This window comes from Perca flavescens, chromosome 8, assembly GCF_004354835.1.
Source record: "Perca flavescens isolate YP-PL-M2 chromosome 8, PFLA_1.0, whole genome shotgun sequence".
Classification (NCBI taxonomy): Eukaryota; Metazoa; Chordata; class Actinopteri; order Perciformes; family Percidae; genus Perca; species Perca flavescens.
This window is the reverse complement of record NC_041338.1, coordinates 35,478,346-35,505,646: the sequence shown is the minus strand read 5'-3', so window position 1 is coordinate 35,505,646 and position 27,301 is coordinate 35,478,346. Positions and strand designations below refer to the sequence as shown.

At 42.0% G+C, this 27,301-nt stretch overlaps 1 protein-coding gene across 4 annotated transcripts in view; it reads left to right on the top strand.

The window, feature by feature from the left end:
• lsp1a (lymphocyte specific protein 1 a) overlaps positions 1-27,301 on the top strand; it is a 69,917-nt gene that overhangs the window by 36,167 nt on the left and 6,449 nt on the right. For 2 of the 4 annotated variants that reach the window (XM_028584371.1, XM_028584370.1), the window contains exons 4-13: positions 7,000-7,360; positions 9,696-9,832; positions 11,820-12,069; positions 13,783-13,920; positions 15,960-16,003; positions 16,194-16,275; positions 20,071-20,205; positions 22,140-22,235; positions 25,150-25,239; positions 25,624-25,732. In XM_028584371.1, coding sequence (XP_028440172.1) covers positions 7,000-7,360; positions 9,696-9,832; positions 11,820-12,069; positions 13,783-13,920; positions 15,960-16,003; positions 16,194-16,275; positions 20,071-20,205; positions 22,140-22,235; positions 25,150-25,239; positions 25,624-25,732 — 1,442 coding nt within the window. The remainder of the gene's footprint in view (positions 1-6,999; positions 7,361-9,695; positions 9,833-11,819; positions 12,070-13,782; positions 13,921-15,959; positions 16,004-16,193; positions 16,276-20,070; positions 20,206-22,139; positions 22,236-25,149; positions 25,240-25,623; positions 25,733-27,301) is intronic. The other 2 variants (XM_028584374.1, XM_028584372.1) reach the window with 2 other exon arrangements.

The window sequence follows — 27,301 nt, the reverse complement described above, 5'->3', positions numbered from 1 at the left end:
TTTATAATGGATTAGTTTTTTTTTTTTTTTTTTTTTTAAGTACAGGCCAGCTGTTTTACAGTTGTAAGTAAACAACACTTTTTACAACAAAGTGCACAACATGCTTTACATGATAGAGCCAGGATAAAGGAAGGGTTGGGCATCGTTTGGATTTTAACAATTCTGATTTCAATTCTTTCTTTCTTTTGATTCCGGTTCTTTGAGAGGTGGAGTTGAAATGGGATCACGTGCCTATTTTCACAAATAAGAGTTGAGTTTTATTTTGATTCAATGGTGGGTTGCAGTTTTACAGTTTTTTCAACATAAAATGACGCCACACCAGAGCACTCCTTACTGTGCTCCAAGGCTGCAACACAAGCGCCTGGCCGCTTCGGAAAACAAAAACTTGCACATGTTAAATTGGGAAGAGATGTTCGGATTTGAAACCAAATCCTCTAAACCACACGTCAAACTCAAGGCCCATGTGCCAAATCCGGCCCCTTGCTAATTTTGATCCGGCCCCTATATACATTTAGGTTCACGATATATTTTTTTGGCCCACCTACTTTTAGTGACTTTTCACAACGTTTGTTTGCTCGACATTTTTTATGCTTATTCCAAACGTTTTTGGCATTTTCATCGACATTTTTGTCGACCAAACTGTAAGTGAGAATCCTACGTACAGTATATGAGACCTGCAATAATACAGTCAAAGATATTTGACTTTTCCCATGACATAAAAGCAATAAACTACATGTCTGGCCCCTTGATGTGATTCTCATTTTCTGTGGGAGTTTTTCTGTGTGGAGTCACCGGAGTCTGACACCTCTGCTCTAAATGATTCCAATAAAGAAACTATTCTACTGGAATCGTAATTTTTGAGCCAATCCAAAGTAGGAATCGGTTCTCGGTGCCCAATCCTACCAATGGCACATTTCAAATCATTCAACAAGCGTTCTCCGACAGGGGCCAGGGGGCAAGAGAACAATATCATAAATCATGATACGATAATGATCAAAAACATTTAGATAAACTTTTTTTTTTTTTTTTTTTTTTTAATCAATCAAAATGTATTTATATAGCACTTTACAGCAACCAGCAGGTTTATACCTTGACCTTGGCACTTCCAAAACTCGCTGATTGAAGCACGCAGTGACCGGGTGTGCTCCCGCAAAGTAAAAATTTCAGACAAATACTCCAGACCAGAACATTTAAGGCCTTGAAAGCAAACCGTAAAATCTATTCTAAAAGAGGGAGCCAATGTAGTGTGGAGAACCGGAGTAATATGTGCACGTCTAGATGCATTTGTTATACTTTGTAATACTTGCCCGAACAGGCGAGTGGGTTGATATATTTACGTGGCGTTTTACATCGGGCAACTCTTACTGTTGAACCCTTTCAGCGTGATGATAGCATTGATTTATGAAGGGGGGAAAAAAAACATATAACGAAATATGGAGGTACAAAGTTTCTGCCAAAATATAACTTGAAACACTCGTTGAATTCCTTGTTCGTGTCATCATGGGAACCCAGGAAGTTATTAACTGCAGAACATTTTTCACTCCTTCGCCTCATGTCCAACGACTTCCTGTCCAAGCTGCTGACTGCTGTGATTGTGTGTTATTCTTTCTGGCGATAACTGCACCTTTTTTAAAGAGCTTGTCGTCATGTTTCCCAGCTGTGAAACCCCAAAGCTGCTCGTCGTACGCTCACGCACGGCTGCTTTCGTAAAACAAATGTTTCCATTGGGAGATGCCGCAAACGGCCTGGTCCCTCCTGCCACACAGCTGACGTGGGACACACACACACACACACACACACACACACAGCTGCTTTCTCATTACACAACCACCGAGGAATGTTTACTACAAAGCATCTCCACCGAGTCAAAGCGTTTGTGCGTTTCAGATGACTTTTTAATTTCAGACTCTAAATAACAGCCTGCGCCTCCAACCCCTTCTCCTCCGTCACTTCACAGACTCCGCTGGTTATAGGCCACGGTGGCTCAACGTGAAGCTCGCTGCAGCCTGTAATGAAAGGGCTTTCTGAAGCAAAGTGATGTAATGCTGTTTGAAATCCCTGTTTTGCTACGTTGCTTTCTAGTCAAGAGCTGGCAGTTTGAACTAAGGCTGCAAGTAACGATTATTTGTAAAAATAAAATGTCAAATTGTGAAACCTGTAGATCAGTGTTTCCCAAAAGCCCAAGATGACGTCCTTAAATGTCTTGCTCCACAACTCAAATATATTCAGTTTACTGTCACAGCGGAGAGAAGAAACTAGAAAATATTCACATTTAACAAGCAGACATCTGAAGTTTTACTTTCATAAGAAATGACTCCAACTGATTAATTGATTTTCATAAAATAGTAGATTAGTTTGTTTGACAACCAATCAGTTAACCTTTTGCAGCTCCAGTGTGAACCCATGGATGTCTGTTGCAGTAGCCATCAATCTATTGCTCAAATTATTTTTTATTTTTTTTTGTTATTTATCCTTTATTTTACCAGGTGATGTCCCATTGAGATAGTCAAATCTCTTTTACAAAGGAGCCCTGGAGCAACAGTACACAAGTTACACAGAATCACAAAAACAGACACAGCAAACAAACATTTACAGTACGTGTAAAAAAATTTAAAATAACATAAAAAGGCTTATTAAACTTAAATTAATTTAATTAAATTAAACTGTCCAGTTACATGAATGAGTCTACATCTGATCTAATCTATATTGAATCGGCCTACAACGCACACGTCTTTTAATACTGTCTGACTTCCGGTCTCTCGGCTCCAAGTTTATTGGTTCCTCATGAAGATGTAAATATTTAGAAACGCACATATAAATGCTGTGTTCTAGCCTACACGGACCTAAAATGTTTCACCTAAAAGTACCAATGAATATTAAAAAAAACTCTCAAAGTCGGCAAATTGGTCAAATTATCCACAGCAGTGATGCATAATTACAGTATGAATTACAGTATTTGGTGCACAACAACTAGTGGTGCACAACTAGTCGGGTCCAAAATTTGCTGTGAACTTAAATTGAAATGAAGTTGAGTTTGACACATGTGCTGTAAGTGAAGCACATTAAGTCTACTAGCAACCGAAATCCAGCAAGAGGATCTGACGATGAGAAGAGCAGTACAATGAGGTAAAACGGAGAGGCGGAGGTGTGACCTGACGGATGTGTCTCGACCTCGACTCGCTAGCTCCGGTCAGGAATCTGTCCAGTTGTCGAGACTCACACAGAGACGTCGCTGCTCGTTAAGGCCCATTAGCTGCTGGGTGACTCCCATCATGCTGCGGGGGCTCTGTCGGCTGGCCGGCCGAGCGTCTTAATCATCTGGGGAATGCTGAGTGAATTCCTTTCTGCCAGCTCCTGGGAACACAAAACACACTTTTATTAAGTTTCCTCACCCGAAGGGGGAGCAGCCGGAGAGGCTTTGCTGATTATTGACAATGTGTCTGACCACTTTATCAACACTTAAAAGTTCCAACTTTAAATACGAAGTTATTTAGGTCGTACTGCATTTTGCAGGGATTTCCCTTTGGAGGGGCGCAGGTGCAGCTCTGTGGAGGCTGTGCGTTGATGGATGATTTACTCCGGCACATCCTGGGTTCAGACCGCAGCACCGGCGGGAGCGGCAGGGTTAATCTACGATGTTCAAATGTTTAATCCGACTCCACAAATATCGTTAGTTCTGTGTTGAAATTTCAGGGCAATTTGTTAAGTAACTCTTTGGTTCTCTGGTCTGGTTATTTTTAGAGAGGTTCCGATACAGATACCGGGTCCGATACTGCCTAAAATGCTGGTATCTGTATCGGGAAGCATTGGAGTTCACGCATCAATCTGATACCACGTAATAAAGCCCTAAAGAAAATCTACGTCAAAGTAGTTTATGTTTTTTTTCCGTTATAACGGACGGTCAAACTGGAGAATAAAAAAGTTCTGGGGCATTCATTGTTTGTGTTTGTTCATGTTTCACAAAGAGTTTAACCTGAGCCAGACCGACAACAAAGATAGAAATAATATCGCATCCATACAGGGATAGTAGTATACAGCTGTTAAAACATAATAAAATATATGACACAGTGGTATCAGATCGGTACTCAGTATCGGCCAATACGCATGTTCAGGTATTGGTATCGGGAAGCAAAAAATGGTATCGGACCATCTCTAGTTATTTTCTAATATAATTTATGAATACATTTCTCTCTGACGTTGAATTATCTTGAGTCATTGTCTTGTGTTTTTTACTACCCTCATTCCCAACTTGTCAAATGTGGACACTTGGTCACTTTTTTAACACTCTGGGTAACCCTTTTGTGTCATTTTATTAATGTGCATGGTATAACCACTTAGGTTTAGAAAAAGATCGTTGGTGGGGTTCAAAGATGTACGTTAAGTCATACACAGGACACGAGCGGGAAACCCACCTTGGTCCCCATGGGTGAAAAGCTTGTGTTGTAACCCTTCTACCTAAGGGCCAGTTTATGCTTCTGTGGTAAATCGACACCATGGCTATGTACGTGGAGATACCCACCCTATGCCATAGCCTGACGTGCACCTCTCAAAAAATTTAACTACAGGTGGCAGTGACACACGTAGTGTTGCATTTCCCCCCGACTCATTTCCTGTTTCTCCTTATCCATAAACATGAAATCAAAGATGGTTAACTTCTCCTGCTGCAAATTTCCCACCGTGGTCAGAAAGCACAGAGGAGACACTGTCTCTAGAGTCACTGTCCCTCTCTCACTCGCTCTACCACTCACTCCACACACACACACCCCACACACACACATGCCGGCCCTGCTATTACTCTTTAAGAGATGGACGCACACACCAACGCACAAGTATAAACTATAGGCCACTTAAGAAGGCTACGGCGAAAGCTCTGCATGGAGCCTCCACAGAACCAGAAATCAGACTTTACGCAGAGTTTCAGTCTTTAATACTACTGTGTACCGTTGTCTCCATACCGTTGTCTCTCTTCATACTCATTACTTGCTTACCTACACCCACGATGTGATTCAGTCCTCTGTCCTGAGGCCCAGATGAGACTGCCTGATACTAGTCGGCTTTATGTGTACTGGCAATACTGTATTTCGTCATAGTTGCATTTTATTCGTCTTTGAACGGTAAAACATTCAAATCTCATTGTGTAGAAAGGGCATTATAATAAAAGACCTGCAGTTATGACCCACTTCATGAATGCGCTTTGTGAAATAAATGTCAAACAAAGAATCCCAGACACATACCTAATATGACTGACCAGTTTTCCATTTCCTGTTTTTACTGGTTTGTTATTTCAGCTGAGGCGGAGGCTAATCTCTGTTGCTAATGTCTCTGTGATTACAGAAGCTAATCAGTGGAGAAATGTTTGACCCTGCTCTGTTTAATCTGCTGCACCGCTGATACGTTTCAGCTGTTAAACTTGGAACATAGAGGCGGAAATGGTGACGCGACGCTCTCTTCACAACAGTGTGTCCAAGAACCGTTCAGATATAGATAAATTTGTCATACTTCCGTGTTTACTTACACACAAAGAAAATAAAGACTGTTCTCCACCAGCCACCTGCAGTGCAACAGGAAAAGACAACAATCATACAGACGTACATAAGAATAATATATAAAATCAGATACACATTTTAAAAACTGTTAAAGCAGTTAACGGTACAGTGTGTTAAAGTGATGTAGTGTAGTTAGATAAGTGTGTTAAAATCTTATGGTGCTCAACATGGAATATGTAAATTGGCGAAGTCCATTCTTCTTTATTTATATACGAATCGGGGGGAGAAGCCTATCGTCCCGGCACTACTAAAAAACATTTCTGGGTTCCTGGCAGCCTTTCAGGTCCGTAAAATATTACGGAACCGACACTGAACAGAGTTTAAAACATAGAATGTATAATATTAATGGACAATGCATCCGGTTCGGTGAATTGCTGCAAATGCCGTAAACCTGCATTATATCTGAATTCCAGCAGGGGGAGACTCCTTAAACCTGCATTATATCTGACTACCAGCAGGGGGAGACTCCTTTAACCTGCATTATATCTGACTACCAGCAGGGGGAGACTCCTTTAACCTGCATTATATCTGACTACCAGCAGGGGGAGACTCCTTTAACCTGCATTATATCGGACTACCAGCAGGGGGAGACTCCTTTAACCTGCATTATATCTGACTACCAGCAGGGGGAGACTCCTTTAACCTGAATTATATCTGACTACCAGCAGGGGGAGACTCCTTAAACCTGCATTATATCTGACTTCCTGCAGGGGAGACTCCTTAAACCTGCATTATATCTGACTTCCTGCAGGGGGCGAAACGTGCAGTTGCAAAAGGAGGTTGGTTTCTGTAGAAGTCTAGGAGAAAGTGACCCGCTTCTCACTTGATTTATTACCTCATTAAACATTTTCATAATGAGTTTATGGTCTCAATCGCTAGTTTTAAGTCTTCTGCAAAACAGAATGATGTTCAGTTTTTGAATTATGGTCTCGCTGATTTTAAAATCAGCGATAAAGCAGGGGGTGCGATTGCCAGTGAAAGTGTATAACGTAACGTAGAGAGTAAGCAGCGTTGCCAACTCTCAGCTAACGTCAGTCAGATGGCGCCTGATGGTCTATGGCTCCTCCCTCTCGTCTAAAATCGTCACATCCGTAACCAGGATGGCTGCGCCCGTAACTACAAAGTCCACGACTCATAGCCAAGGGGGTGATCTTCGCTTTGTTGCTACAAAGGTATCACCTCTTGTTAGCATTCCACTGACCGCCATTTTTTTTTTTTGGAGGCTGCGCAGTAAAGGAAGAGATCACCGGAAAAGTGCTTCTAATAGCCTTCACTGGTCTCCGTCCAGAGCAACGGGGTCTAATGTGTGTCGATGCTCATAGCAGATCTCCACAAACAAACGGGTGACTTCACACATGCTCGGTCCACTAATATTAACAGTCTGTGGTTTAAAACCTGAAACACCTGCTGCTGCGTCACACCAGTTTTTAACTTCTTACCCGACTCTCCCCAGGTACAACGGCGCCCTGAAGCCCAGCGGCTCTCCGTCCCTGGAGGAGGACGAAGGCTTCAGCGACTGGACTCAGCGCCGAGAGAGACAGAGGCAGCAGCGCCTGCAGGAGCTCGGCCACGGAGGTGAGGAGGACGACGACGAAGAGGAGAACGCCATCAACAAAGCCGTGCCCGCAAAGAGCGTCCAGGCGTCGGTCGCGTCCTCCAGCCGGCTCCAGAGACAGCGGCACGAAGACGAAGAGGACGGAGCCGCGGTGGAGATGGAGAGGAAGAAGCAGCGAGAGGAGGAGGAGATGGAAGACGAAAGGAAGAGAAAGGAAGTGATGACCAGGAGGGAGGAGATTCAAAGGCCGAATACAGAGGTACGTTTCTCACCAAACTGTTTTAAAGTTGTTGTTTTTTGTTTCTGTTTATTCAATTTTTTAAGGACAAATGTAACAACAATTAGGGCTGCACGATATGAGGAAAATATGCGATACGCGATAACATTTTTGAATATCGCGATAACTATCTTACTTGCAATAAATGAAAGTTCCCGTATTATGCAAATTTTCAGGTTCATACTTGCATTTAGAAGTTGTACCAGAATAGGTTTACATGGTTTAATTTTCAAAAATCACCATATTTTTGTTGCTGCAGCTCCTCTTTTCACCCTGTGTGTTCAGGTCTCTGTTTTAGCTACAGAGTGAGACATCTCACTGCTGTAACATCTTTGTTGGCAGTTGCACATGCTCAGTAGCTAGGTAAGATCACACTCCAACTTCAGTCAGTACCAGGCAGGATTAGCCGGGAGACTTCTTCTAAATGAAGGCGCACTTCCAACTTTGCGTGGAATACCTGCCGAACAGGGACATGGAAGTAGTTCTTTTGTAGATTATGGTGAACGTGTGTGGGTGTTGTAGCAGCGTTTTGCCATTCAGAACGAGCTAGCATGCTACGGTTAGCCACCTAGTTTTGGCTAATGAAATAAAAAAACCCTGCCGATTTTAAACTGCTCACCCAGAGACAGAAGGCAGGACACATTCAGAAACCATATCTTACTCAAAACAGCATGGATGGGTTTATTCAAAGTTTGTATGTGTGTGGAAGCACCAGAGACACATAACAATAAATAAAAAAAAAAAAAAAAAGAATTTCATAATATGGGCACTTTAACAGATATTAGTGTACTTAGTTCTGCCTTTCTGTTGCTTTCAGTATTCTTCTAAAATATAACAAAATTCTGGTTGAATTTAAAACAAATAATCATTTCTAACATTTTTTTATAAAAATGACATGCACTAAAAGTGCAGTTTTCTGCTGATATTTTTTTTCAACTAAAACAAAAAATCTTGTCTTTCGCGATGTGTATATTGCACCAGTTGATATTGCGACGACGATAAACAATTTATTGTGCAGCCCTAGGGACAATAAATTGTAAACAGACGGTAGTGCTACAAGACAGGCCCATATTATAAAGGGAAATGTGATGCTTAACAACATAGGGTACTGTACCTGCACAATAGCCCATATTAATGGTGATGGCAATAAGTAGAGTAAAAGAGGAGTAAACCCCAAGGCCATCAGACGTGGCTATTGTCCATCTTATCTTTCTATTCAAGTCCAGATTATAGCCTACTCCCAAAAGTTCCAGCTGGCTCTTCCACCTATGCAGATGTATTGATGTAGTGTCCAGAGTCACCACCCCTGAGATGTTTTGAAAGTTTGAATTCGTTCTAGACGAGTCTAATAGCCTAGAAATCTAGACGCTCCCTAGCGGCAGCAAATGTAATTTGCAGCCAGGGTCAGTCTATCAACTCTCGGTTGGCTTGCGAGCTGGAAAAACCAAACTCTATTCAGGCCAATCACATCGTGTATAGAGTCGGTGGGCGGGGCTTAACATAATGAAGGAAGAAGATGGCCGCTGCTGCTGGCAAACAGCGGTCTTTGGAATCGGCTTTGAGGTCATTCTTAAAAAAGGAAGATGTGTTCGGAGTTTAATCTATCAACTTGCTTTCCTCTGGTTGGTTGGAGGCAAGTCTGAATTAATTACAAATAAAACAAGGTCATATTCCAAGTGATTTAATACAAGTCCAACTACTGTTTAGTCATTTGAGATGAGTCTCAGTCAAGTCTAAAGTCATTAATGTCAAGTCAATCTGAGAGGTCTGTAGTAATTTCAGCCAAGTCGAAGTCGAGTCAAAAGACTCGTACAGATCAACTGGAGTGGCTGTGGCTCAGGTGTCCAAGTTAAGTCTGAATTCATTCAAGGCAAGTCCAATTGAGATTTAAAGTTATTGAAACAATTGTGAGTCAAGTCGCAAAGTCATTCGAGTCGATCAAGTATCAAGATTTTCAGGTTTTAAATTTGTTTGAATTTGAGACAGGACCAAGTCAGTTAAACAAAGTTAAAGTCACAATTCTTTATGAGCGGCATTTAGGTCTTTCAGGTTTCCCTGGCAACTGACTAAACATTACACGGCGTGGGGTGGTGATGGCGCAGTGGATATGACACAATGCCTTTAGTGTTGGAGATCTGGGTTTGATTCCCACTGCATACATCAACCAATGTGTCCCTGAGCAAGACACTTAACCCCTAGTTGCTCCAGAGGCGTGTGACCTCTGACACATATAGCAATTTTTAAATATAAAAGTGTCAGCTAAATGACATGTAATGTAATGTTTGAAAAGATGTTTTGTGGAACTTTTTCTTTTCAGATGGAGAAAAGAAAAGACGTGAAAATCTCCTACACGTCCAAGGTGTTCCTTCACCAAGAGTCGAAACTCGGCAACGGAGACTCAACCAAAGAGGAAGTGACGTCATACAAGAGCAAGACGACAAAAAGACCCACCAGGTGTGTAGTGTGTTTATAAGTATGGCTGTGGTGTATACTGAGTAGAGCCTGACCGATAAAAGATTTTTAAGGCCGATATCAATACATATATTTGGTGAGCTAAAAATCTGATATATCGGCCAATATATATTTAAAAAAAAAAATAATCCAGTAACGTGTAACAAAACATGAACAGATTTCCTTAACATTAGTTATTTATGAGTCCTCACTAAAATAATGATAATGCAGTTTAAATATTAATTTATTGGCCATTATAAATGCTGATACCGGTAGATTGGAAAATGCCTAATATCGGCCGGGCTCTAGTAATGAGCTTTGGGAAAATGACAAATGTTTAACTATTGTCAGCCCGATTATCGGAGGATATTCAGAGTATTCAGAAAGAACTGGACTTTGACTTTCAGGGGTGTCCACTTAGTTTTGGCCATGTTTCAAATGGATTCAATCGGCAGTAAACCGTCAGTTTACTATTTTAGAAATGAAAATGACAAATGTTTGACTTTTGTCAGCCAGTACAGCGGTAGATATCCATCGGAGAATAAACAGAAAATCTGATTATTTAAAAAGACAAAGTAATAGAGGGCCGCACAATATATAATTTAATTTTTAATCGTCATCACAATATCAAATGGTGCAATAAACTCATCGCGAAAAGGCCGACGCATATCGCGAAACACACTCCGATTTTTTTTTTTTTTTTTTTGTAAGTTGAAAGAAAATATCAGAACTGCACTTGAAAATGGAACTTGCATTCTTTCTTTTTTTAAGTGTTGCCTTTTATATTCAATTTTAATGTTTCATTTGGAAAGAAAAGAAAGTTGGAAAGGATTTCCTTTAAATTCAGTTTGTTTTATTCAAGCAGAATACTGAAAACATTAAGTTGTCGTATCAAGTTGTTTCCAAAATACTTAACTTTCGCTTTGCAAAGCCTGCACATAGCATGATTCCTATCAGGTTCCGTCTTCACCTCAAGGTTTTTATAAGCCGAAATGTGTCCAAACTCTCGTCTTCAATGAGGATGGAGCGTTCTCTTAATATTAATACATCCGTGGGACGGAGCAGGTTGAATAATTCTTTCAGTGAGGTTTGACATTGTTTACGCCGATTAAACTACTTCTGCTGCACTCGTTCTTCTTCTGATTATGACAAGAGTGCCCCAGGCGTCAATGTGAATTTGACGCAGCGCCATCTCTGGGAATGGCGAGCTAAACTCATTTCAGGACAATAGTATACATGGCATCAAAAAAAACGAGAAAAAAAAATTGCTTTGTGGAATTCTATGACTCGATTTTGAATCAGTAGAGCTTGAATAGGGATACGAATGTGAATAGATAACATATTTTTTTGCACACCCCTAGTTATTATCTTATTATCAAGTAATGTCATCGCGATATTAAACAACTTATCACAAATGTTCCTCATATCGTTCAACCCTAGAAAGTACTTAACTTAACTTTGACTACCAGGTCTGTCCAGATACCGAACAGACAAACCCAAACAGTTTTTAATATTTAAAAAAAAAAACACGTCTGTGTTTTCGCAGCAGAGCTTTACACTTGACTTTACAGTCTTCCCGTCAACCTTGAAAAAATTACTTTTTTTTGACGCCTTTTTTCAGTTTGTTTTTGCTTCTTCCAACAATTTTAAAAAAAAGTTTTCTTTACATTTACAGCGCTTATTTCTACGTCCCATATTTTCTGATAAACAAAAATTGAAAACTGGTCAATTTGACCCAAAGTCAACATAAGGGTTAAAATGTAACTGAAAAGTGAGTTTTAAATTCAACAGTTTGTGTTCAAGCAGAATACTGAGAGTAAACTTTTTATTTATCGCAAGTAGTGTCATCGCAATATGAAACAACGTTATCACAAATGTTCCTTGTATCGTGCAACCCTAGAAAGTACTTAACTTAACTTTGACTACCAGGGGTGTCCAGATACCGAACAGACAAACCCAAACAGTTTTTAATATTTAATATTTAAAAAAGTTTTCGCAGCAGAGCCGCGGAGCCGGAGGAGTCGCAGGCCATCCTGGAGACGGAGCGGCGCCTGGAGAAGATCCGGCTGGGCCTCCAGCAGAAGGAGAGCCAGGAGCTGGAGCAGCTGAGGCACCGGCAGGCCGAGGCCGAGCAGGAGCTGGAGCAGCTGAAGAAGAGGAGGGAGGAGAGGCGTCGAGTCCGCGAGGAAGAGGAGCGTCGCCGGGAGGAGGAGGAGCAGCAACGGCTGGCCAGAGAGGAGGTGACCACAGCGCATGAAAGCCTTAAATATTACATATTTAGTACATGATTTAACCCTTGTGTTGTCTTCCTGTTGAACATGCAAACTTGTACTCCCACGTAAAACAAATTTTCCTGCAATTTTTTATTTATTTTTTCACTACCACCACTAACATCAACTTATAACTGCTAGTTTTACACTTTTTTTTTTTGTTGGAATTCATAATCAATAAACCTCATTTAGATGGGATTATACCAAATTTTGTTTAAGTAAAAAAAAAAAAATCTGAAATTATGAACCATTTTAACAAATAGTTACAATTTAGTGGATAATCACAGACTGTCACGGTTTGGTCAGGATACGGTTTAGAAAGCGAGAGATTTCATCATAGGCGTCGGTTTCGGTGGGTACGCGTCCCCACCACATTTCGTCATGAATCATTTTGTACCCACCACTTTTTTTAAAACCTAGAACTCAAAGTTAAAAAAAAATAAAGTTCATAACAAATATAATTCTTGAGCGACAGATGCCAACAAATCCACAAAAAGCTCTATCCCCACAGGACAGGCACAGACAGCCGCTCTGCTGCGGGCCTTATAGGACACATGAGAACCGTGGGGAGTCAACCCACAGCCGCTGTGCTGCGGACCTTATAGGACACATGAGAACCGTGGGGAGTCAACCCACAGCCGCTCTGCTGCGGACCTTATAGGACACATGAGAACCGTGGGGAGTCAACCCACAGCCGCTCTGCTGCGGACCTTATAGGACACATGAGAACCTTGGGGAGTCAACCCACAGCCGCTCTGCTGCGGACCTTATAGGACACATGAGAACCTTGGGGAGTCAACCCACAGCCGCTCTGCTGCCCTGCTGAAAATGTGAAGCAGAAACGCTTAATGTCAGATAACGTCCATAATAATAGGACTTTCGGTTAGATTCTTTTTGACAGTTTTCAGTGGTTATGATGAGCAATATGAGAGAGAAATTTGGTAATCATTGATAGTTGTTTAGGTACATAAAACCACGTTAAGCGTTTTAGAATGCCTGTCTAATGGTTTTTGAAAACTTAAGGCTTCTTCTTCATAAAACGTGTCGGACATCATCACATTTTTGAATACATTTTTATTAATTTACATTAGTAAGCTACAGGACAGCGTCTTTCAAAACATGACTTGCGCAAAAGAGAAAAAAAATGAATGTCATTGTACCCAGCACTTCTGGAAATGCACTTCTAAATGCGTCTCTGTCCCCAGCACATTTCAAACCAAACTGACGCCCATGGATTTCATAGTTTTTTTTCAAATGCTATAAAAATGGAATAAAAACACCCCAAATTCAATGAGAGTACTGAACTGATCCTTAATTGTACCTGCGATTAGCACCATCTACCAGTCAAATTCCTGTTTAATATGAAAGTAGCTTGCAAATTTGCTTCACTCACCAGCCCAAAAAAACAATGGTTATATATTGAGTGGCTGGTAACATTTGAACATTCACTAGCCATTTGGCTGGTGTGCGAAAAAGTTCATTTTTGACCCTGGTTGTATGTAACCATCGGTGTTATTTTTGGGGCAATTTGGTTGAGAGAGACTCAAATTTCGGATGCGGAGACTTTGAAAGCGGGTCAGATTTGACCCGAGGACAACAGACAACAGCGTTTTAAAGTGGAACGAGCACGTGCAGTCGATGTAGCAGCGTGGAGTTGAACAGTGTTTGTGTCCTGACTCCCAGGAGGAGAGGAGGCGCATGAAGGAAGACATCGAGAGGAGGAGGACGGAGGCAGCGGAGAGGATGAAGAGCCTGAGTACGTCCAGCGCGGACGGAGACGAGGCCTTCAGTCCCTTCTGTCCCAAAGCTCCCACTCACAAGGTAAAGCGATCTCCTAAACACCTTCAACGACTAAAAGGACAGTTGGTAAATGTATATAAATTGCTCTGTGCATAGTTGTAGTCCGCTAACTTCATTGAGCAAAGCCGGTACATCGGAGTGAGTGCAAACAGTTTGAGCAGACGAGGAGTTTGAGTTTCGAGGGAAAGCATTTCAAAGTCTGAACGTGTAATCAGCAGAAATGCTCAGAAATTGAAACCACGCTCTTGCAAAAAAGGATAATAATTAGAGCTGCACCGATTACAACTTTCTAGGCTGATTCTGATTTTCTTTGAGTTAGGCCAGCCGATACCGATTTTAGCCGATTCCATTTTTTTCTAACCACTTTACAGCACACGCAAATATTTATTTTCTATCTTTTCTTTAATAGAACATGTGTTGAACAGATAATGGATCACTATACAATAGAACTATATAAATTACTCCTGGTGTGGGACATTCACACACCTCTAAAGAGCAATGTTAGAACCATTTCCTTCTTTTCACATCCAATATCACACTAAAGAAATGTGATTCTGGTTTTTGGTGTGGTCCCTCCACGCCCTACTGTCTCCTTGCAGGTGTTGCATATTGTAAACTTGTTATCTTCTGCACACACGCTGAAGAATGTCCAAACAGCTGACATGTTGCAGGTTAACTCACCTGGTTCCCAACATGTGGGAGAACAGAACACCGGCCGGTCTATCGGTGCATCTCTAGTAGTAATGAATCTCTATAAACGGACAATTTGAGTAGATAGACAGTAAAATAGGTTGTATTGTGTTTGGGTGAACTGTCCTTTTGACGGAGTAATCCATTAATTTACAATACAGATTACTGATTGACTTTTACAGAATGTCATTTTGTAAACAGACCCAATGACAAAGTGTGTGTGTCTTTTTATCTTGTGTGCACACGATTGAAAGAAAAACTAAACATTTATCTGGACTTAAAGCCCTCTGTATTTAGAAGTTAAAGTGTAACCTCTATATTTTTCAACCGTTGCCATGTTTTTATGTTTTAGTGTCTAAGTGACTGATGGGAACAACAAAACGAGAGCGCTGCAGTCTGCAAGCTTCAATTTCCGTCCACTAAAAGTTCTGTTTTTGCCGCTGACGGGCTGATTATTATTCTAGAGGTCTGACAACATTATGGAAAGGATTCCTACAGAGAGACCCATAGAAATAAAATGGATAGAAAGGCCATTTCCATTCAAATCAAAGTATCAGAATGGTCAGAGCAGCAGCCATTTATGTGTACCATTGCCATGGTAGCGTATAAACTTCCGATAATAAGCAGATTTCCGCGGAGTTCCATTACGAGGAAGAGAGCCGGCCTCTAAATGAGTCAAATGAACTTGCTGAACATGCTTCATCCATACAGCGCACACTGCTATCACCACGAGTGACTGCTTTATTCGGCTCGTTTTCTGTGAACAATTTGGCGAGGGGACAACGTTAAGGTGGAGTTGGCAAGCTAACTATAGTTTAGATTTTACATCAGGTTTACATCCTCTAAGTTTTGAGATGACAAGTCTTAGAAAAACGCACCTGAAAGACTAAGAGGGAAAGACTAAGAGGGAAATTCAAAGAGACGAGAGCTTGGAACAGAGACACAAAATGCAACAATGGCATTAAAGGTCCCATGGCAGGAAAATTTCACTTTGAGGATTTTTAACATTAATATGAGTTCCCCCAGCCTGCCTATGGTTCCCCAGTGGCTAGAAATGGTGATAGGTGTAAACCGAGCCCTGGGTATCCTGCTCTGCCTTTGAGAAAATGATGCTCAGATGGACCAATCAGGAATCTTCTCCTTATGAGGTCATAAGGAGAAAAGTTACCTCCCCTTTCTCTGCTTTGCCCGCCCAGAGAATTTGGCCCACCCATGAGAGAGAGAGACATCATGGCTTTCAAACAAGCAAAGTGGCAGTTGGTCAAGACGAATCCGAGCCAAACTGTAAATAACGCACGCGTGGGTGGATGCGGCGACGTGGGGGAAAAGTCCTGTGTTTCTGACCTCAGACTTTTTTCTTCTTTTTTCAGATCACCGAGAGAACGGAGTCGCTGAACCGCTCGCTGAAGAAAAGGTGAATATCCTCAATACAGGCGGCCTCTCCACCAGGGGCGTAAATCACAAGTTTGATCACGATACAATATTTACTGATGTCTTAAAAGCGAAATCCAGTGCCAAACAAACCTAGGGGTTAATAACACATGGGTGCTGAGTCGCCCGTTTCATGCTCATCTAATGTAACTTGTGTGTTTTGTTTGAATCAGTAACAGCTTTAAGAAGACGGCGACTCTCGTCCTGCTGCCCAAGATCGACGACAAGCTGGAGCAGTACGCCCACGCTGTGGAGGTCAGCGCACGCACATACGCACGCACGCTCGCACACACACGTACAAGGACGCAGACACACACACACACACACACACACACACACACACACAGACTGACACACACACACACGTACAAGTACACAGACACACACAAAGACGTGCACATCCAGACCCGCACGCAGACACGCACACACGTACAAGTACATAGACACACACGCAGTCATACACAAAGACAAGTACACAGACACACATGCAGACATACACACAGACACGTACAAGTGTACACACACACACACACACACAGAGACATACACACACACACATACAAGTGCACACACATGCATACAGACATACACACACATACATACACACACATACAAGTGTACACACACACACACGTACCAGTGTGTGTGTACACACACACACACACACACACACACACACACACACACACACACACACACAGACATACACACACACACACGTTTGTAGGTGTAGGTTAATTTATTTTACCTACTTCATTTAAGCTGGCCGGGTGTGAAGAGGTTGAAGTGGTTTGTGGGGTAAATGTGTTTAGCTTTTAGTCAGGATTGTGGGTCTTTGTTTTCGTCCCAGCAGGATGTGTATATGATGTAGATTGTATACACAGTATTAGGAAATCTGAATAAAATCTTGAAAAAGAGAATGCATGCAAAGCATCTGACCATCTGCACATAAAGTCATGGAGTTGAAAATGTTTCCAGGTTTATCCCAAGACCTTATAATAACCTTAGCTATAAAACCAGGTTTTAACGTTCAGATAGCGCTTTGAAGAAGTGAAAGCTGAACAAAATATCCTCCGTGCCAGAAATGTCCTGAGCTTCCAAAAATGTTGTTACCAAGTGTGAATTTTCGAGCTAAATCCTTCTACCAGCACCTCTTAAGCTCAAATATTAAGAAAGAGAGAAATAATCTGGCCCATAACCCCCAGTACAGGTCGCTTTTAGACCGAAAAAAACCCAGATATAACACTTTAGAGAATTCCAGTCCTTATGCTAAGCTAGCTGGCGCTATGCAGTTTTGTCCATTTCTTTGCGGTTTTCTCAGTTTTTCCTGGCAGGTTTCTCCCCCTAGAGCTCCCCCTACAGGTTTCTCTATAGAGCCTCCCCTACAGGTTTCTCTATAGAGCCTCCCCTACAGGTTTCTCTATAGAGCTCCCCCTACAGGTTTCTCTATAGAGCTCCCCCTACAGGTTTCTCTATAGAGCTCCCCCTACAGGTTTCTCTATAGAGCCTCCCCCTACAGGTTTCTCTATAGAGCCTCCCCTACAGGTTTTTCTATAGAGCTCCCCTACAGGTTTCTCTATAGAGCCTCCCCTACAGGTTTCTCTATAGAGCCTCCCCTACAGGTTTCTCTATAGAGCTCCCCCTACAGGTTTCTCTATAGAGCCTCCCCCTACAGGTTTCTCTATAGAGCTCCCCCTACAGGTTTCTCTATAGAGCCTCCCCTACAGGTTTCTCTATAGAGCTCCCCTACAGGTTTCTCTATAGAGCCTCCCCTACAGGTTTCTCTATAGAGCCTCCCCTACAGGTTTCTCTATAGAGCCTCCCCTACAGGTTTCTCTATAGAGCCTCCCCTACAGGTTTCTCTATAGAGCTCCCCCTACAGGTTTCTCTATAGAGCCTCCCCTACAGGTTTCTCTATAGAGCTCCCCTACAGGTTTCTCTATAGAGCCTCCCCTACAGGTTTCTCTATAGAGCTCCCCTACAGGTTTCTCTATAGAGCCTCCCCTACAGGTTTCTCTATAGAGCCTCCCCTACAGGTTTCTCTATAGAGCCTCCCCTACAGGTTTCTCTATAGAGCTCCCCCTACAGGTTTCTCTATAGACCTCGTCCTACAGGTTCCGGTTCCTGGTTGTGTGCCGTGCCGTGAAGCAATACGTTACATGGCGAGACCTGATATCACGCCATATTTCCTGGCGCTGAGTTGCGAGGGTGGTTTTTCCGCTCACAGTCCCTGGGGGGGCGAGACGACCACCATTTAACCCAAAAAAAACTCATCATCATTCCAATGACTCCGAAGCTGTTGAGTTACGGTAAATTAAGCTAAAAAAAATGCAAATTCCCCTTTAAATGGACTAACCTCGTAATGGTATTATGTGAAAATGATAGCATTCCCCAAAACGTCAAACTGTTTCTTAAAATGTCCGAACCCTCGGGTGTTTTCGGCTCACTGAGAAGCTGCTGACTCTTTTTTTATTTTTTTTTTATTTTTTTTGGGCTCTCATTGTTTGAAAGCAGCTGAAGGTTAAAGAGCAGCTCTGACCCTTTTTTGTGCTGAAGTCCCAAATCTCTGCAGCACCTGGGCCATGACGTCTCAGTGCTCAGTTGTTATTTCGGGCAGATATACAACGTTAAGACCTCCTGTCATTTTATCTTTCCGTTCCCTGTTCAACGGCACGGTCAGCGACCTGGACGTTGACTTAAAAACACCGCTGTTTACGGAGAGCTTAACAAAACGAGTTTCACACACAGTGCAGTAAAAAGACAAGAGAAGGAAGAATATTCTTACCATAAACCAGTGTGGAGATGCTTTTTATTTCTTGTAGTACTATTAATGTACGGAAGGCCAACGCTGCCAATATTAAACAACAATTAATCAAACTTTATTTGTGTGCACATTTTAAATAAAAGGTGACAGTCCTGATTTCATTTTCATATTTGAAAATGCATAGCAAGTACCAAAATGAAATCTGAATTGACAAAAAATATCGCATTTACAGAGAATGCAGAGAACCTAAACCTGCAACAACAAATCTTCTAAACCAACAACGATATCGGTCGTGTATTCCTTTTCTCTAATACGACCCGCAGGAATGTTTTCAGTCCTCAAATCTAAACCAGAGAAGGTAACTGTCGTGGTTTTAAACAAGTTAACGCTGTGAAACGGTTGCGGTTTTCTGACAAGCCAGACCCACATCCAGATGTTGGGGTCTGGGAACTCCCCATTGGTCAGGGCTCGATCCGAGGGGCGGGATAAACGGTTGTCTTTCAAATTCCCTCTGCACGTAATAGGATAACGCTACAACCAACCAGAGCAACGCTAGCTGATAGATTAAACTTTTGCCGTATCCGGTCGGCAGAACACCGAACACATCTTCCTTTTTTAAGAATGACTTTCTCAAAGAAAAGCTGAACTCCAAGTCTTCCCGAGTCACGGCCAAAGCAGATTCCAAAGACCACTGTTGGCCAGCAGCAGCGGCCATCTTCTTTGTTTTCAAGTAGCGGGGAACTCACGCGGAACCGTCGCAACTCTGCTGTCATGATGTTAAGCCCCGCCCACTGACTCTATACTCGATGTGATTGGCCTGACTAGAGACTAGAGTATTAACTAGAGCAATAAACATATCTTCAAAGACTAAAACAAAAAACTACACTTATAAAATACAGAGTTTAGTTTTTCCAGCTTGCAAGCCTACGGAGAGTTACTAGACAGACCCTGGCTGCAAATTAAATTTGCTGCCTCTAGGGTCGGTCTAGATGTCTAGGCTAGTGTGTTAAGGTTTAGGCACCAAAACTACTTAGTTAAGTTTAGAAAAACATGGTGGTTTGGGTCACAATCCGAAGTCACTGAACTTCCGGTTACGCACATGACGCAGAACGTGATGTAGGTCTGTTTTTTTGTTTTTTTTTCGTAAATTAAAACAAAACTCGCAGTTTACTGTTAGTTTGGAACAGGACATGAACCCCTGCCTCCTTACTAGGATCTTTAGCGCCGTTATACTTCCTCACCTTCTCCATTAACTCAGCACTGCTGTTGTTGTTGTTGTTGTGCAGAACTCCCAGGAGGCTCGGGCAGTGAAGGCAACACTGACCGACCTGCCCAGCTCGCCTGAGGTTGTCTCCTCCAAGAAAACTCTGTTTGAGGCCGGAGAAGCCTGGAGCCAAGCGCCCGCCAAGCTAGCCTGCAAGGTGAGGAAACCCCCAGAGACCGGGCTCCTTCCTGGCCCATGTAGTGGTTTGCCCTCTTATGGATAAAATGCGCCAAAATAGATATTCAAACCAGTGTGATTTTAATTTAAAAAAAAAACATTTTTAGCACTAGTTAGGGTCTACAATCTAAACTTGTGTGTAACTGTCATTCTTTTTAGTGGTACCTTCATAATATTCAATTCAATGTTCAATTTGTTCAATAAAAGAAAGTTGGAAAGGATTTCCTTTCATTCATTTTCACATTTGCTCGGCATATCCATCTGGGAACTAACTGTTGGAGAACGAAAATCCTGGTTAGCTGATTGGATAAACCATCTGTCTATCACCACCTATAGTTGGTGATAGACGGGCCAAATCAACCAATCAGATCAACGAAGCGTATGCAAATACAACCACCAGCCAGGCTACCCCTAGCATAGCTCGTTAGCTCAGCAAGCAAGCAACATGTCGGTAAAGGAGATTTGCCGTTTGTGTAACGAGAATGTACGAATAAAAGGCTATCGCCACCTACGCTGGCGATAGACGCTTCTCGTTGCGTCACACCTAAACCCGCCTCAAAGCCAACGCTGATTGGTCGGTCGTTTGGCGAACGGCTCCAAATTTTCTCTATCTCAAGATGCCGGACTGATCTGCGAGTGGAAAACTGGAGCTTCCCAGATCAGGACGGTCTCACGAGGCTAACGCGTACCCCCATTTGAGAACCACTGTTTTAGCAGAACACCCAAAGCAGCAAAACTGAGAACACTTTAATATCTGTTTATTTATCGCAAGTAATATTGTTATCGCAATATTCCTTTCCCTCGTATTGTGCAGCCCCAGAACTAGTATCCCAGCGTTATTTGCAACACGTTCTCACGGCAGTTCGTGTAATTCTAACGTTATTTTTAATCTATTGATACGTGTTCACAGGGACGTTTTTATCTGGGGTTATTTTTCGTGGTGGCCAGCACAAAATGGTCTAATAGGGAGATTAACGGGGGAAAGTAAACGCCACACGCCGGGGGAGGACGCCTCACACACCCGGACATGACCGCGGGGAACGGGACGGTTAACAGGGAAACGACACTCCACACCCTGGACGCAATAACCTGGCCTCCGGGATGAAAGTCCTGAATTGTTTGACCCAACCAACCTCCCTGCGCGGATTTTCGGCATTTCATACTATTCGCAACCGTAGTCGTGCTGTGACCACTGCATATGCTACCCATTGAAATACCGTACAGGCCAAAAGTTTGGACACACGTTCAATGGGTTTCTTTATTTTCATGACTATTTACATTGTAGATTCTCACTGAAGGCATCAAAACTATGAATGAACACATATGGAATTATGTACTTAATAAAAAAGTGTGAAATAACTGAAAACATGTCTTATATTTTAGATTCTTCAAAGTAGCCACCCTTTAGTTTTTTGATAACTCTGCAAACCCTTGGTGTTCTCTCAATGAGCTTCATGAGGTAGTCACTGAAATGGTTTTCACTTCACAGGTGTGCCTTGTCGGGGTTAATTAGTGGAATTATTTCCCTTATTAATAAAAAAGCAAAGGGTGGCTACTTTGAAGAATCTAAAATATAAGACATGTTTTCAGTTATTTCACACTTTTTTGTTAAGTACATAATTCCATATGTGTTCATTCATAGTTTTGATGCCTTCAGTGAGAATCTACGATGTAAATAGTCATGAAAATAAAAAGGAAACGCATTGAATGAAGTGTCCAAACTTTTGGCCTGTACTGTACATTAGTTTACATTTTCGTGCTGGCCACCACGAAAGAAACGACAAAAACGACCCTGTGAACACAAATCAATAGATTAAAAGTAACGTGACCATTTCACGAACTGCCGTGAGACCGGGCTGTTATTTTTGGCCCAAATATCTGAATTGAGTTTTACCCTAACCTTGTCTGAATCAGGACGCCGAGGGGTTGAAGGTGGTCGTGGCCGAGCGGATCACTCGGTGGGTGAAAGGGCCGTCAGACGGCAGCCGACCGGCGCTCTGCAAACCCACAGTAAGTCCCAACCTGAACGCAACACATTTTACTGCACAGTGAGTCTTTTTACTTCAATACTTTAAGCATGTATTGATGCTAAAACACTGGTACTTTTACTTGAAGGTATAGTGGAGGATTTTCTTTTTCCGGGTGGATCAAGACTATTGGTCCGTCTAGTTGTCAATCATTTTGGTGATAGGTTAACGTAAGGCCGTTGTACGTGCTCCTCCCTAGGTAGTTTTCGCTTTCTGCGCATGTACACTTTCAGGTGTATATGTGTGGTGAGCTACGGTTTCAGCCATTCATTGAAGCTCGCCCTTCTCTGCGTTTTTTTAAATTGTCTGAGGGTCGCAAGAGAAAGTGTCTACAAATTGTATGACAAGAAGCGAAAGGCCTCTGAAGAAAGAAACAAGACCAGACTGTTTTTTGGGAGAATATTTCACACGCTGGCGTGCGCCAAAAGCACAGGTTGGGCTTCCCGCTGATGCCTCAGTCGTGAAGTTTCTACTCGACATTTGGAGAAATCCATTTAAAACCACTGCTAGTAAAAGTTGATGTGAGCTATGATTAGCGATGCTAGCCCTGGCACCAGTCACGCACCGCGCACACACGGTAAACATCTCAATTTGTCTAAAGTAGCCTTATGACCAAATGGTAAAAGGTCTCTCGTGCACACGTTTAATAGGCGTTCCCTCTCGGGAGCAGGTAGTGTTGCGCATGTGCATTTTTTCAAAAAGTGGAGAGGGCGGTTCTTTTTGAAAATTTGGGAAAATCCTCCACTATACCTTTTTTAAGTAGGATAATGAATGCAGGGCTTTTACTCAAGTATTTTGTTAATTCTTCCACCAGTAGTTTTACCGAAGTAAAGGATCTGGGGTCTCATTTATAAACGTGGCGTACGCACAAAACGGGGCTGAAAACGTGCGTACGCCACATCCCACGCAAAGGTTGTGATTTATAAAAAACAAACTTGACGGGAGAATGTGCGGTCCTCCACGCAAACTCTGACCCATGCGTACGCACATTATGGAGACAAAATAGGAATTGGCGACGCAGATGGTGAGGTGGTGAACTGAAGTCAGACTGCAGAAAGTAAATGGGAATAACTATAAGAGTAGAAAAAATTAAAATATTGATGCCTCGCACATTTTTTCACTCCATATCATCCACGTTACTATGAAGATTAAATCCAGCAGTGTTATTTGCGCTTGTACTCAGTGATAACTGTTCCATAAACTGAAATCTTAAATAAAAATTTGTTCTTAATATTTAATCTCGCCGTCACATTGTCAGCTACGGAGCGCAGGAGTAGGAGATGGCCCGACTACATGGAATACAGGATATCATCAAATACCCTAGCATTAGATAACTGCAGAACACAGTGTAAATAACTACATATCTATCTTCAAAACTGTGTATATATCATCAAATGTCAAAGTCTGTAAATACAGTCGTAAATCTCTCGCGCAATCGTTACGCTCTATGTCCTCGTTATCGGTCTAAAATCTAATACTGTTTAAAACAAACGCTGCATGAAGAAAAGTGTGTTTGCCTATTACATTTCGATTTCAAGTTGTATCTCGGGGTGGGGGATACCACTAGTTGTTGCTGTGATTTTAGCAAGGTGTTAACAATCACAATTTGTTGTAGACTAAACATAAATAGTGCGGTGAACCCGTGCGTAATGCTGCATGATGGCCCTGCTGGCCCTGCAGGAGGACAGCAATGGAAGAATCAGGAGAGAAAGAGACTTCAGGGACCATGACGATGGCTCATATGCCGATTTAAATTCCCTCATGTAGCTGTAATAGTGATATAGCTGCACTCTTGGATCTATGTACTGAATTGGGTCCAGTAGAGAGGGCAACGCGCCGGAACCGTGCCATCCCGGTCCAAATACAGGTCCTCGCCACTCTGGGTGAAACAGGCTGTTTCCAGAGGGAAATGTCAGACAGCTAAGTGTTTTTTTTAAATAAATATTATATATAATCTTCAACTTCATCACTAAGGCTTGTTTTGATATAATATATAGTTCTGTTAAATCTTATTATATATACGTCTGGTATATATCGAAGCTGTCCCCGAGTACCGTAATGCCTGCTGTTTTGGAAGATTTTATTAATAAAGGTAGTCTATAGATCCGGTTTCCATACGCTGTGCGACAAAAGGCCAAAATTATAATTCAATTGGCAGCAATTCCCGAGCGTCTGAGAGGATTTTTAAAGGTTTGTTTTTCTCCGCCAGTCGTCATGATTCGGTGTAACGAAAAACGGCTGCCAGGGTCATTAACATACTGATCAGCCTTCACGAGGTGCTTTACATTGACTTTTTATGGTTAAAAATGGGCGTGTACAGGGCGGGATAATTGTAGTCAATCTGTGATTTATAAAGGGAACATTGCTTACAGGTGTGCGTACGCCCGGTTTTATAAATCTGACTTTTTTTCGGCGTACGCCAATTTGGGAGTACGTACACTTATAGTAAGGATCCTACGCACAGTTTTATAAATGAGACCCCAGCTGATCTTCCACCACTGACTGACACTAACTGACTGACAGCGATGTGTTCAGGTGCAGCTTAAAAGTTAATGTGAGGTTGTTTCCCTCTTGTGGAGAAACGAGATGCAACAATGGCGAACCAGCTCCTTCTTTTGCTTCAACTTTGAAGTATTTCTCCTGGGATTTCTTTTATTTGAGAAATATTTTGTTAAAGTGTTTCAAATTAATGAAACAAATATTAAAAGTCAGAAAAATATCCTTTTTTTTTTTTTTTTTTTTAGTGACTAACAAATATGAGTTTTTTCTTTTTTAATGCATCTTGCAGATTGCTACTACTACCACCTTGTGAAAGGCACTTTATGGAGGATTTTATTTTCAGGTCATTGTCAACATGTTTGTATTGGTTATTGATTGGTTATTGATTGGTCCGTCAGGATGTGCGGCCCGGAGATGTGATGCAGAAAAAGAACATGTGGGAAGTTATCGGAGACTCGATAGGTCAGCCCGGGACACACAGAGTCAAGGTGAACGCACGCACGCACACACACTCTCACACACTCTCTCTCTCACACTGTCTGTTTCTCTCTCACACACACACACACACACACAATCTCACACACTCTCTCTCTAACTCTCTCTCTCACACACACTCACTCACTCACTCTCACACACTCTCTCTCACACTCTCTCTCACACACTGTTTCTCTCTCTCTCACGCACACACACTCTCACACTCTCTCTCTCTAACTCTCTCTCTCTCACACACTCTCTCTAACTCTCTCTCTCACACTTTTTTCTAAAAATCAGTTAATGTTTGGCTGACCTGTCTGCACTTTTAGTTTTTGTTATCTTAGGATGATAAAAGGTTTCAGAGCACTCAGACCCTTCTTTATCTTGTTCCTCTTCAGGGTTCAGCAGCTGGGAAAAAGTACAAATTTGTGGTCACTGGTCACGGAAAATATGAGAAGATCCCCGTGGACGACGAGAACGAAGGAGAGTTCATTAACGCAGAGTCTGGTAAGGGTTCCATTGTTTAGGTCTCTCTGAATGTGAAAGAGAGAGAAAACACACACGCTGGGTTTACAGGCAGCTTATTTCTTCTATCGCTCTGCAAAAGTTAACTCCGGTTGAACTAAATGAATCTTGACAGTTTTTAAACGGCCTGGGACCTAATATAAGGGAGAGCCGGGATAGTTGAAACAATTAATTAAACGTAATTTACAAAGCGATCATATCGCACCGAAAGCTAATATTTTGTCACTAGCAACCTACACCTGTCCTCTGTCAAATACAGTTGCATTTTCAGCTTTGAACAAAACCGTTCAGGAATTATTACAGCAACAGTGGGGCGTGCGTAATGTTTCATTCATCCCTCCTGGTCGGGACGATTGAAACAGCATGGGGGGAAGAATGAAACACACAGTTTAAGCCATATAAACTTCCCACAACTTCAATATTTTACTACGTATCATGAATTGTACTCCCAAAAGGTGTTATTTCAGATAGATTGTTGCTGGGCTATACGTCTTCGTGAATATTGGTCAAAAACTCATTGCTGTCACCTTGAAGCGTGTATGAAGCAGTTTTTGAAATATCATTCACTGTGGATGATTCTGCCATTTTTCTAGCTAGAACAGTAAGTTTTCCCATATCTCTCTCTCTCTCTCTCTCTCTCTCTCTCTCTCTCTCTCTCTCTCTCGTTACTATTGTGGAAAATGTCATTTCAATAGGTTTTTACGTGGGTTAGGCCACTGCACATCCAAATAAGTGCCCACAGCCCATCAGTCTCCATAGGATAACATGGGAAAACTCGACCCCCTACCTGGTGGGGCCCAAATATATTTTCATCTTTCTAAAACTGCTTTTCCATGTCTCCCCTCCATAAATTATTGTATAAACACAGATATTTGTGCATTTACTTAAAATACATGGAGTTACAGCCAGGTCGGGGACGGTTGAAACAGCTGTTTCAACCGTCCCCGACATAGACATATGTAGACAGATCTATGCCATTATAACCTGTTTTGCAGACCATGTAAACAAGCATGCAATATGAAAGTCTGGGATAGTGGAGAGCACTAAATGGTCTACTGAATAAGCATGTAGTCAAACCTTTAAAGGAACACACCGACTTATTGGGAATTTAGCTTATTCACCGTAACCCCCAGAGTAAAGACAAGTCCATACATACCCTTCTCATCTCTGTGCGTGCTGTAACACTGTCTGAAGGCTCCAGCATTAGCTTAGCCTAGCACAGATCCTGCAGGTGAATGGTTCCAGTAATCCTACTGCTCCCCATAAGTGACAAAATAACTCTGACATGTTCCTATTTACATGTTGTGATTTGTAGAGTCACAGCGTGTACAAAAAACAACGTAACATGAGATACAGCCATCTTCTAACAGTAAACAAACCAGGAACTATATTCTCAGACAGGCTTGCTGCGAGCATATCACTCCGCCAAAGTACTATATTTTTCCGTCTAAGAATATAGTTCCAGGTTTGTTTACTGTTAGAAGACGGCTGTGTCTCTATTAAGTTGTTTTTTGTACACGCTGTGACTCTAAAAAATCACAACATGTAAAT